The following is an 11,981-nucleotide window of genomic DNA, read 5'->3' as shown; positions in this document are numbered from 1 at the left end:
TATTGAAGGATCAACCTTCTTTAGTGCCCTGATGAAGACAGTTGATCCTTTGAAAGGTGTCAGCCAGTCATGATTCAGAGTTTCCCCTGGGCTTTGGAGGTCGGGGAGTATATATTTTATGTAGTTTTTAATAAATGCTGTGGGATCATGCACAAGGCTGGTGTGCCCGCTGTTTCATTTTGTGTTTTATAGATGTCAATGGACCTAACCCGGCTCCAGTTTCAGGCTGGTGATAAAACCTGAATGGACACAGCTCTCACAAAATGTCCATTCAGCTCAAATTCAGCAAGGAATCTGTTCACGGTACCTTGGTGATGGAATGGATGCTGCCCATACAAAAGGATCCTTTTCTCATCCAAATCTCTGCGGAACAGGTAGAAGTAAAATTCATCTACTTTACCGGTGTGACCACCAACATGCACGAAACAAAAATGAACTGCAAACTTCAATTCAAGAGTTGTTAAAATTCCATTTTATTACCAATACAAAAGAAAAACCCTCAAGTATCACCAAAATACACAGGAGCCATCCTGTAACACACAAGGCTCCCGGCGTCTGTTAGAGCAGCAAGAAAACTGTGTGGCTCCCCGTGTTAGCAAGGAAACCGGAATCCTGACTGTAGCACACTTAACGACAAGATTTCCTGTATGTGTTCAGGTTAAGTGGCAGTGAGGAAGTTTTTAACACAGTTTCAGACAGGAAGAGCACTTCCCACCCAGCTGAAGCAGCAACAGTCACTCTCCAGGAAAAGAAAAAAAAAACATACAAACTATGCTATACACAGTAAAAAATATTAAGGCTTGTGGATACATGACCTTGAGGTGGATGATGATAGCTGAATATTATGACACCTTGTGGTTGGTCTGAGGTACTGCTTTGTTAGTGTGAAATATAAATGGTGAATAAAGTTTTGTCTTCGTACATTTAACACGATGGCAATATATAAAAATGTCATTCTACAAAAACAAATCTAGGACAAGAAGCTATAAAGATTAAAAAAATTGCACCGTTTAAAAAATCAGGGTCAGTAAAGATTCTCCTGACTGTAGTCGTTATACAGGAGGGTAACAAAAAGAAGAAACAAAAACACAAATATTCAAGTTATATCAACCACATACACACTTGCAAACCAGAAGACAGAAGTCCATCTAAAACGAATGACTTAATTTTGGATGGAAGCGGATTGGTGCAACTGGTATGTGAAGTTATCATTTCCTACAGAGGTGTACTGTGAAATTCAGCCACAAAGATTCATTTCTGATTTACTCTCCTTGGTACTACTGAAAATGGATGAATATCTGAACAATCAGACAGCTCAGCGCTAGCCAAGGGAAGGCCATGAGCTCTATACAAAAGGGCTATAGCATTCAGTACAAATAAAGGCCTTGTTCACACAGGCATACTACAGCATTCATCTGTGCAAGGGCCGTGTTTGGCCGCACAGATACTCCATACATCCCCATGCAGGCAGTCCTATTCATGTCAGTTAGCTGCAACAGTTGTACAGACGCAGCCATGGCTCCCAATTTGACGGTGGGTGAATGGCCTTGAACACAGACAGTGTGCATTCGGGGCTGTGCACCCGCAGAGCTGTCAAATTGGGAGCAGCAGCTGTGTCCATGCAGCTGCTACAAACCATTTGACAGGAATGGGGCTTCCTGCACGGGGATGTATGGAACACCTCCGCATCCCTGAACAGGCAAACACAGCTCTAGCACAGGTGTACGCTGTAGTAGTGTGAACAAGGCCTAAGAGAGACCATTAAGAGCCAGTTCACATCTGAATCACAAGGAACGTGACGTGCATTCTTGTGCAATTCAAACCACATGCAAAACGCACTATATTTGCAGTCGGCAGCGGGTGTCACTAAAACGTTAACAATACAGCAAATGTAGGTCACAAACAGTGAGTTTGCTCGCACCTACCTGCACCAAATCGCACGATACTTTTGCATGCACTTCTTTTGGTGTGGTGCAATTTAAGCCCATTCAAAATAAATGGGCTGAAATTGCACCGCACAGAACCGCATGTGAATCGCACAGGAATTCACAGCTCATTCCTGTGTGATTCAGATGCGGGCATGGTGTGAACCGCTCCTAAATGTGTATGTTCTGATCCTCTAGGCCTAGTCTGCTCTTATTACTTTATTAGATAAAGAATGTATTCCCACCAACAGATATCCTGGCACAGCTGGCATAGGTTGCTGCCCCCACAGAAGGCAATGAGTCTTAGGACCCCCTATAATACTGACACTAGCCCACTTGTTGATAAGAGAAGATAGTGCACCATTATAGTATTTTATCAGATTTGTATTATGCAAAGTTTTTAAAAAAGGGTAATACATGCAAATACATATGATCCACTGCACCACCACAGTAAGCTGAACTAAGCATAACTCTGAGCAAGGCCTACGTCACTTGTACTGCACCATAAAGAGATCCACTAATAAGAGCTATATTTATAAAATCCAAAAATGGCTGGAAGGTACATGGCTCAAGATAGAAACTTAAAAGGATAAGTTCACCACCTTCAGGAATATGTAACATATTCCCATAGCTGCAGTCCCCGCCACCCCCCCCCTCCCTCTGACAGAAAGTACGGGGAGACATCTCCCCATACTATCTGTCAAATTTGAAAATACAGCCATGCAGGGCTCCACCCACATGGCCGCATCATTCATTCACAGACTTCCATGAATGAATGATCTGCAAGTCCTGACAGCCTTAGTGGCTGTTGGCTCAGTTTTTAATGAGCTGTGTAGCCCCGTGGTAGTTCATCGAAGTTCCTGTCAGAATATCTGCTTGCTCATACATCCCCGTACAGCAAGCAGATATTCTGACAGGTCTGCAGGAGACCTGCATGGCATCTGTGATCTACTGATCACTGGTACAATGCCTTCCAGGCTCCTTTGGACAAATATAATAAATGCACATTTTTTTTACCTGCAAACAACTGTGCATTTCGTTTTTTTGTCTAAAAGGTGATCTTATCCTTTAAAGTAGTTGTAAACCTCACAGATGAAATATGAACAAATCATATCCCTCTCAATTAGGAGCACTAAGTGTCATTTCTGTGTGCTGCTTTAATGCTCTATCTGCATGAGTCACTTCTGACATATTTTCCTGACACCAAGAGAAAAGTGGTGACAGGGGAAGGACCTCCAGCAGATTGACAGCCTCAGCTCTCTTCCTGTGTAAAGGGGGTGTCTCTCTTCCCTCCAATCATCTCTCAGCGCTCTCCTCACTGAGCTCTACAAAGTGTAACTTCAGCTCACCTTCCCCTTTTTTCTCAACTCTTAGGCAAGCTTTATAATTTTAGCACTTTGAATGGATGTAGAGTGAAGACTGCAGATAGACAGATAGAACTTATATAGGAGATTTCTTTCATCTGTGTATTACCTGAGGCCAGTCACTTCATTGGGTATATGTAAGGGTTTACAACCACTTTAAGGAACTCACAAAATGAGCAAAACGTGCAGATAATGCAAAGGAGCCTCCATGTTGTTTGAAGACGGTCTCACCATTTCAGGGCTATGCTCCCGCTACCTCTCCTAGCAGTTTGCTTTGGGGTATCTGGCATTTCCTCTGTGCATATATCTTTCTATTCAGCGCCTCAACTAATTAGGTGGAACCAGGACCTGAGGAAAGGGTATAGCCCTAAAACGTAAAGGCGTATAGCTCTTATTAGCTCTCTGGATAGTGGCCTCAGGATTACCAAAGTAGTGCAGTGAATCATATGTATTTGGAAATATTACTTCAATTCATTATTGCACCCTCAAATACTGTTAGCTATATTTACATCCTTAGGGCGTGTATACATTTTTTCCCTTGTTATAAACTAGCCCACATGCTTGTCAGCTTCAGTATATGAAAAGTGGCCAAACAAAATAGAGCCCACACCTCTTAAAACACCATTGTAACAAGGTAGTTCCTCCATTCACTGTAATTGTTTGTTAATAATATGAATTACCCTGGTAGAGCAAGGAAAACTCCCAGGAATCCTCAACTCCAGCAGGCCATTAGTGAATCTCTGTTCAGACTACATTTGACAGGAAGACAGTAAGAAAGGAAGGTAAAGTGCCCCCAAACTGAAGTGAAGGCAGGGTTTTATCAGACACACCATTTTCTTTTCACTTATCCCTGCTCTGTTTTTTCCTTTACCACAGCAAGCATTGAGGAGAATTTTTCAAATCTGGATGAGCTGTGCATGGTAAACAATTGGCTTCAATCGTTCATTATCTTTAGCTTGTTTAACTGAACAGGATAAAGAGAGAAGCAGCACTGAAGGTTTTTTTTTAATGCATTAAATGGGAAAAACCTTAAGGCTTTAGAACCACTTCAAAAGTGAAAACCCTTCTGAGTGCAGCTTCCTCCGTCCAGCACCCCACCCCCCACCTTATACCTACCTGAGCCGCATCTCGATCCAGCGATGAGCATGGGAGCATTGGCTATCCTGGGCCTCTCTCCCTCTCCTCATTGGCTCACACAGCATTGGGATCCATTGGCTCCTGCTGCTGTCAATCACAGCCAAGGAGCCAATGAAGAGAGGAAGGGTCCAGGCTGAGCCACGCTGTGTGTGTGTGTGAATGGACAATGTCCACTCACAGGAGCAAGCCTGTTCAATTGCCCCTATAGGAAGAAGCTTGCTATTGGGAGCACTTGGCGGGAGGGTGGATACGGAAGGAACCAGGACCGCTAGTGGGGGACCCAAAAAGAAGAGGATTGGGGTTGCTCTGTGCAAAACCATTGCACGGAGCAGGTTAAAATAACATGTTTGTTATTTTAAATAACAGCAACAAAAAAAAAAAAAAAAAAAATCAACCTTTAGAATCACTAAGTAAAGCTCTGCGCAAACTGTTATGCTATAATAACTTCAATATTATAATAATAATTTCTTTTAAAAAAGGGCAGTTTCTAACTCAAACAAATCAGAAAAACAGATTGACATACGGTCTTTGAAGCGTTTTTTTATGCACTCCACCTACAGGAAAGCGTGACTTCACAAACCAGATGACCACTTTGACTGAGTCGCCTACATGCGCTTGCCCTAAATTAATAGCTTTGGGTCATTAATACAATATGCAGTAAGATGGCCAGTGTCTGACTCTTGGCAGTGTAACAATTCTACAAGGGGCTGAATCTTGCAGAGTATAGTTCAGCTGAATCTTAAAGGGTTTGTTTGGGCAGCAAACAAAATGTTCCGTTGATGGCTAAGGTCTAGTATGAAGGATGAAGCAAAGTATTTTTCTACAGCTCTCTGTATGCACCAATCACTTTAAAAAGAAGGCTGAGGATTCAGATGCATACTGATAGACTGTAGTCTATTGACAGACAGAAGCAATGCAGAGGTCAGCCAATAGTATGTAAAGAGGAGGGAAATCTGGGCTTACACAATGCATCATCATTCTGCCTTTGACCTGGCTTCAGCTTGAATAAACAAAGTGTAAACAGCAAGCTTTTGCAGAGCATTTGCAGAGCTTTCAGCAAGCTTTATTGCAGCTTTTAAAGTACCATTCAGCGTCATTGTTGGACATTCTGAACCGAACGACACCGCACTGAACCTCTCTCCCACTGCAGATACTCTGGGTGTCAGCAAAAGGTGCCCATCCCCACTCCTAAAATCCTGAGACAGTAACTAAATTCAGGCCACACACAGATAACGCATTTCACCCTATGAGGCGTCCCATAAGCCCACTGGGGTGAAACGTGTCAGAAGCGATGGTTTCCAGGCAGGAACATGTGGTATGCTGTCTGTGGCAGGAAGAAGTGATGTCATTGGTGTGCATTGCACTGTGTTTCCATTCAGCTTCCGTTTGGGAATGTTAAACATCAATCTTAATAGGAGAAAGGTCATTGAAAACAAGCTGCTTGCAGGTATTAACACCATTTGAAACCTGTTAACAGCCTGCAAGTAGCTTGCTTAAAGTGACAGCATGTTCTTTGAGATCTACGTTTAACATTTCCAAGCAGAAGCAAAAGGATGCTTTAAGGGTTCATTCACACAAGCCGTTGGGGGGAGGTAAAACCCAAGGTTGAGTCACATTTTTAACACCTTAACCACTACCCCCTTTAGCTGCAGCGACTAAGAATGTACACAAACCATGACAACAGCAGGAATTATACCCCCTGTTGCTTTCAACCGGCTCTACGTGAACATGGCTCATCTACAAGGACCCTGCAGCCATGTGCAATGCACGAGGCTGCGATACACAAGCGCAGGGATCAAGTGTTAATGCAGCCAGATGAGGAGGAGATGCAGACAAAAATGATATACAATGAATGGGGCCACCCTGCAACTGTGTGCAATGCACACAGTTGCAGGGCGCTAGTGCTGGGATCCAGGTGTTGAAGCAGGCAGTGAAGAGGCGATACAACACCTCCTCACTGCTTGTGAAATGCTCTCTGAAGAGTGCTGCAAACGCGGATCTCTCTTCAGAGACCAAAGCTACTGTGAACAAGTCCTAAAGATTTCAAGAAAGCTGCTTGAAGCTTTGCAAAATTGCCGAAAGTGTCATAAAAGCTTGCTGTTCACACTGCTCTTATACAAAATTAAGCCCATGTGAACTAGACCTTTGGGTTCTACTATTCATATCTGCAAAATGCAGCCTTTAGGAAACATTTTATAGTCTAGGTAGTTCTAGCAGCAAGCCAAGGCTCATTATCAGATAAAAGTTAACAATGGTCTATTCTTCCTGACACAAACCCTCTAAGAATCAGCATACAGACACTGCATCATTACCTGGAATGTTAGGTACATAGTATATGTATGGTGTTTATACCCCACTGTATAAAATACTGACAATCAGGGCTTCTGATACATAGGTGCTCCAGTATGTTTGTAATGTGTGCAGTCTCAACAGAACAACCACATGGTGTACCCCTTCAAAGCATAAAGTGCAGCCTTTAAAGTGGGACTCCAGCCAAAATACTTTTTTCTAGTCTTGCAGAGTGTGGACAGGTTGGAACCTTTAAGCTTTTTATTGACATCCGTGTTCTCACTGGGTAGACTTCTGCTCACCTCCTAAATTGGAGGCAGGGCAGGAAGGAAGAGAAAAAGTCTCCAAAACATTAAATACAAAGGAAATCCAACCTTTGACATCCATCACCAGGTGCCTCCATTTCTCTACCCCTGTTCCACTGGCAGCTCTAAGATTCTGCATTTACAGATATCACCAGCATAAAAGTGACATTGAATCTCTTCAATTGGTTTACATACAGCACAAAGGACCTGACTGAGGCTCTACCCAAAACTAGGAAAAAGTTATGGCTGCAGTTCCATTTTAACTATCTATACTGAAAGGAGCCAATTTGCTGGTTGAGCAACAGTGGGGAGCAGCTGGTCAATGACGGTATCTCAGCTCAGAACCCACAGATTATATTATTTCACACAGCAAAAAAGCACCATGTGCTGGCAGTAGGCATTTGTTGGACTGTGAAATGCACCCACCTATAAAATAAAAAAACAAAACAAAAAAAATAAAAATATAAGTAAATACAAAAATATTGCCCCAGGAAGTGTTAGACGTGTATACGCACATGAAAAAGTGAACCTCCGTGAATACTTTTCTTGTAACCCAAATACCGCCGGTAAAGTCTTTCGCATACTTGCCTGGCTGTAGAGTTAAAATTGGCTTATGTTTCTTAATATTTGGTAAAAACTCGAAAACAAATTCTTAAAAATAATCCTGAGTGTTGAGGAGCAGCGAGCCCCACCCTCGTCATATCATGGCAATCCTCTCAGGATTACAGTTGAGGTGGGTAGATGTGCTGCTGCTTCCTGGAGACTTGCAGCTGCGAGCTGAGGAGCTCTGCAGAGCGGCCATGATGGTGTCGCTGGAGACCGAGCCAAACTCATAGGAAAATGTTCCATAGAAGACCAAGATATCCAGTACAAAGATCCACTCACAGATTGCAGCCAAGTGCTGAAGGAGGAAGCTTTCATGGATGAAAAAGACCCCACCTGGAAGCAATGTTAAGGAAGACAGACTTGACATTTACTCAGAACCAGAACAGAAACAACCCTAAAACCCATTCACTTTATTTCACGTGGACAGGGATAGGAAGACTTAAAAATGAAACCTGTCATGAGTATTGTCAATTTTTTCATTCTGAAATGTTAGCTGCCTAGCTAATATATTTATTCAAAAATTCAATAGTTCCAGTCACTGACCCAAAACATCTATGCAGATCCACCAGTATGCTTTCCCCTGATTTTACTGGCTGTACGTTTGTTCCAGGTCAGTGACTCAGGAAGCATTGGGGACAGAGGCAGACAAGGAACCAGCATTTCAGACATTGGCACACAATGGCAACTTTATTTCTCCTATCATGTTTTCTTGTCATTCAGGGCAAAGTGATGACATGTTCTCTTGATAGCCCATTCAGGGCAATATTCTATGTTTTATTGAAGGTTTAGGGTTCCCTCTATGGCATCCTTCTTTAGATACCCAGCTCTGGCATCATCCCAGTCTGTGTGAGTAACCTAGAACAAGCACGCAGTGAGTGAAATCACATCACTTGATATGTATGCTTGTTATTGGTCTGTGACTCTGAAGTCACTGCAGTAACATGACTGCCAGGCAACTTACATGCCCAGGAAGAGATAAGAAATGGTGGCATATATATTTTTGTATTAATATTCATTTCTCTAGCCATTCGCATCACCTGTTCCTTCGATTTCTAATAATGAAATTTCAAGATGATATTCCGAAGTGGTCCTTCAGGTGGTCTGCGGCCTAAGGCCCTATGTATCCTATCTATCTCCAAACAATCCACCGGAACATCAGGGATCAGTTCTTGCAATAAGGATAACACCGAGCCATGGAGATCTGTAATAGTCTCAGGAAGGCCCCTGATACGAATATTACTGCGACGAGCTCTATTCTCAGTCTTTTCCAGTTGATTCTTAAGAGAATGTAATTCTGCCTGTATATTTTCTATATCACCCTCATGGCCATCCAGAACTGTAGTAACATTATCCATTCTGTGTTCTAGAAGAGCAGCCCTCATTTCTAAGTTCTCTGAGTAAATCTGCTGATAATTCGCAAGAGCTCTCGCCAAGTTCCTCCCAAACAATCACTGGAATCTTACCCAACAGAACCGAATCTTGATCCATGCAGGATGGCTGCAAGGCAGAGGGGAACTGTAAAGAGCTGTCAACTGAAACCTCAGAGTTTCCCAATGACTGCCTCGTAGTCTCATCTGCAGGGGGGGGGGGGGGGGGGCGACGACATCTTGGAAGGGAGTCGGCGCTGCGGCTTAGGATCAGCCTGCTGCTTGGACTGGACCCGATCTGGAGGAGCCATGGCCACTGTTCACTCCCCCACACACTCCAATACCTGCGGAGACTCGATGGGCTCCTTCTAGCTGGAAGGAGAGGAGGTGAAGCGTCTGGGGTGAGTGGAGCTAGCTCAAATCGCGACCATTGGGCCGCTCCACGCATATGCCCCCTCACACACAATGTTTCAATACAAAGCAAGACACATTTGCAAAAGGATACTCAGGACAAGGGATGCTAAGGCCACAATGGTCAGGCTTACACGCAGGTGTCCCACCCAATAGTCTAGTGTGCTAGTGGCCAGATGGTAGGTAAGGATGCAATGTAGGCATACAAACAGCAAACCAGCTGGGAATGCCACTCCTGCTCCGATATAATGCAGAGACTTGGCGTAATCCACCTGCCAAAGAAACACACAAGAGTGACTTAAGACAAGATTCATTCGCACCTAATCAAACCAACAGAGCACAGGGTAACTTGAGGCCTGTACTCCAACTGTTCTCCCCCGTCTGTCTTTGTTTACAACAGACATATCTCATTCCAGAAGAGAAAGCAAGTAACAACACCCAATGACAACCTGCTGTCTCAAACACATTCTATAGCTGATCCCCAGGCAGATGCAAAACACACAAATTAACATAGCTCTGTATTCACTAAAACATCCTGATTAAATTATTTTTTATTTCAAGTACTTGACTTCCTCTTGAAATCCCCTGTATCGCAAAGCTTAAACTTGGTCAGATGTTAAAATAGATAGCCTACAAGAAGTCGATAGGAGATGAGCTCATCAGTGTGTACGTACACACACACACACAGGAACACTTTTTAAATCAGAGTATAGCATCAAGTCAATTAAACTCCTGGGATATTGATCTGGTCAGATAAGTAGCAGAGGGGGGTTGTTAATCAGTTTCAGCTGCACAGGCAGTCCAACTCCTCCAGGATGGCACATCTATATGTGCCATTGCCAGAATGTTTGCTGTGTCTCCCAGCACAGTCTCAAGAGTATGGAGGAGATTCCAGGAGACAGGCAGTTACACTAGGAGAGCTGGACAGGGCCATAGAAGGTCCTTAACTCATCAGCAGGACCGGTATCTGCTCCTTTGTGAAAGGAGGAACAGGATCAGCACTTCCAGAGCCCTACAAAATGACCTCCAGCAGGCAACTGGTGTGCATGTCTCTGACCAAACAATCAGAAACAGACTTCATGAGGGTGGCCTGAGGGTCCGACGTCCTCTAGTGGACCCTGTACTCCCTGCCCAGCACCATAGAGCTTGATTGGCATTTGTCATTGAACACCAGAATTGGCAGGTCCGTCACTGGCGCCCTGTGCTTTTCACGAATGACAGCAGGTTCACCATCAGCACATGTGACAGACAAGAAAGGGTATGGAGAAGCCCTGGAGAATTGTTTTTTGTGGTGGGTCAGTGATGGTCTGGGGAGGCATCTCCATGGAGGGACGCACAGACCTCTACAGGCTAGACAATGGCACCCTGACTGCCATTAGGTATTGGGATTAAATTGTTGGACCAATTGTCAGACTCTACGCTTGTGCAGTGGGTCCTGGGTTCCTCCTGGTGCACAACAATGCCAAGCCTCATGTGGCGAGAGTATGCAGGCAGCTCCTGGAGGATGAAGGAATTGATACCAGTGAATGGTCCCCATGCTCGCCTGACATAAATCCAATAGAACACCTCTGGGATATCATGTTTCGGTCCATCCACTACCGCTAGGTTACACCTCAGACTGTCCAGGAGCTCAGTGATGCCCTGATGCCAATCTGGGAGGAAATAACCCAGGACACCGTTTGTCGTCTCAATAGGAGCATGCCCTGACATTGTCAGACATGCATACAAGCACGGGGGGGCCATACAAACTACTGAGTACCATTATGAGTCGCTGCAATGAAATTTCAACAAAATGAACTAGCCTGCTGCATAATTGTTTCCCTTTGATTTTCAGGCTCTCTTTGAATTCAGTCCTCTGTAGGTTGATAATTTTCATGTATGTATGTATGTATGTATGTATGTATGTATGTATATATGTATATATATATATATTTTTTTTTTTTTTTTTAACAGTGCAAGGCCCTGGCACTGTGTGAATATAAGTAAAATAGTCAGGAAAAGGACACAGGGTTTGCACATTTGCTGAGTGCAGGGATATGGAGCATAGATTTTGAGTGGAGAAAAACTGCTTTTGCAGCAGCTTTCTCTGGAGTTCGGTATTCCCAGATTGGGCTCCATAGTTTGGATATTTCAAAGTGCCTTGGGAGGGAAGAAATTTCCAACCCAGTGTCCTGGTGTTGTGAACAAGCAGAAGGGTGTGTACCCAGGTGCACAAAGCCCTTATATGATGGTCTGCTGAGAGTTGAAGGAGGAGTGGCTGCCAATGAGAGAGTCTCTGTGTGGAGATAGATGCTGTGTGCATTAAGGAGCTCAAGGCTGTGTGTGTCCAAGAAGCTTGAGGCTGTGTGCATTAAGGAGCTCAAGACTGTGTTCATTCAAGAAGTCCAAGGCTGTGTGCATGGAATAGCCAGTGGTCTGGAAGACCAAATAAGTAGAGATACTGCTGACCAAAGAGAACCAGGTGGACTAGCATTTTCATTTGGATTCTGTGTATTTTGCAGGAGAAGAACCCCTGTGTAGGAAAGCTTATGTTGGACTTAGTTTTCTTTTTGCCTTTTTTAACCACTTGCCCTCCAG

The 11,981-nt window shown here is 43.8% G+C and overlaps 1 protein-coding gene across 2 annotated transcripts in view; it reads right to left on the bottom strand.

Annotated features, from left to right (window-relative positions):
• Positions 1-449: 449 nt before the first annotated feature.
• TMEM150A (transmembrane protein 150A) overlaps positions 450-11,981 on the bottom strand; it is a 28,536-nt gene continuing 17,004 nt past the window's right edge. For both annotated transcript variants that reach the window (XM_089681686.1, XM_089681685.1), the window contains exons 7-8: positions 9,499-9,676; positions 450-7,959 (exon numbers count right to left, since the gene is read on the bottom strand). In XM_089681686.1, coding sequence (XP_089537812.1) covers positions 7,718-7,959; positions 9,499-9,676 — 420 coding nt within the window. In that variant the 3' untranslated portion in view covers positions 450-7,717. The remainder of the gene's footprint in view (positions 7,960-9,498; positions 9,677-11,981) is intronic.

Source organism: Staurois parvus, unplaced genomic scaffold (genome assembly GCF_062004578.1).
Source record: "Staurois parvus isolate SC_StPar_1 unplaced genomic scaffold, SC_StPar_1.0 ptg000276l, whole genome shotgun sequence".
Taxonomy (NCBI): domain Eukaryota; kingdom Metazoa; phylum Chordata; class Amphibia; order Anura; family Ranidae; genus Staurois; species Staurois parvus.
The sequence above is the reverse complement of the archived record's forward strand: the minus strand, read 5'-3'. Positions and strand labels throughout refer to the sequence as shown.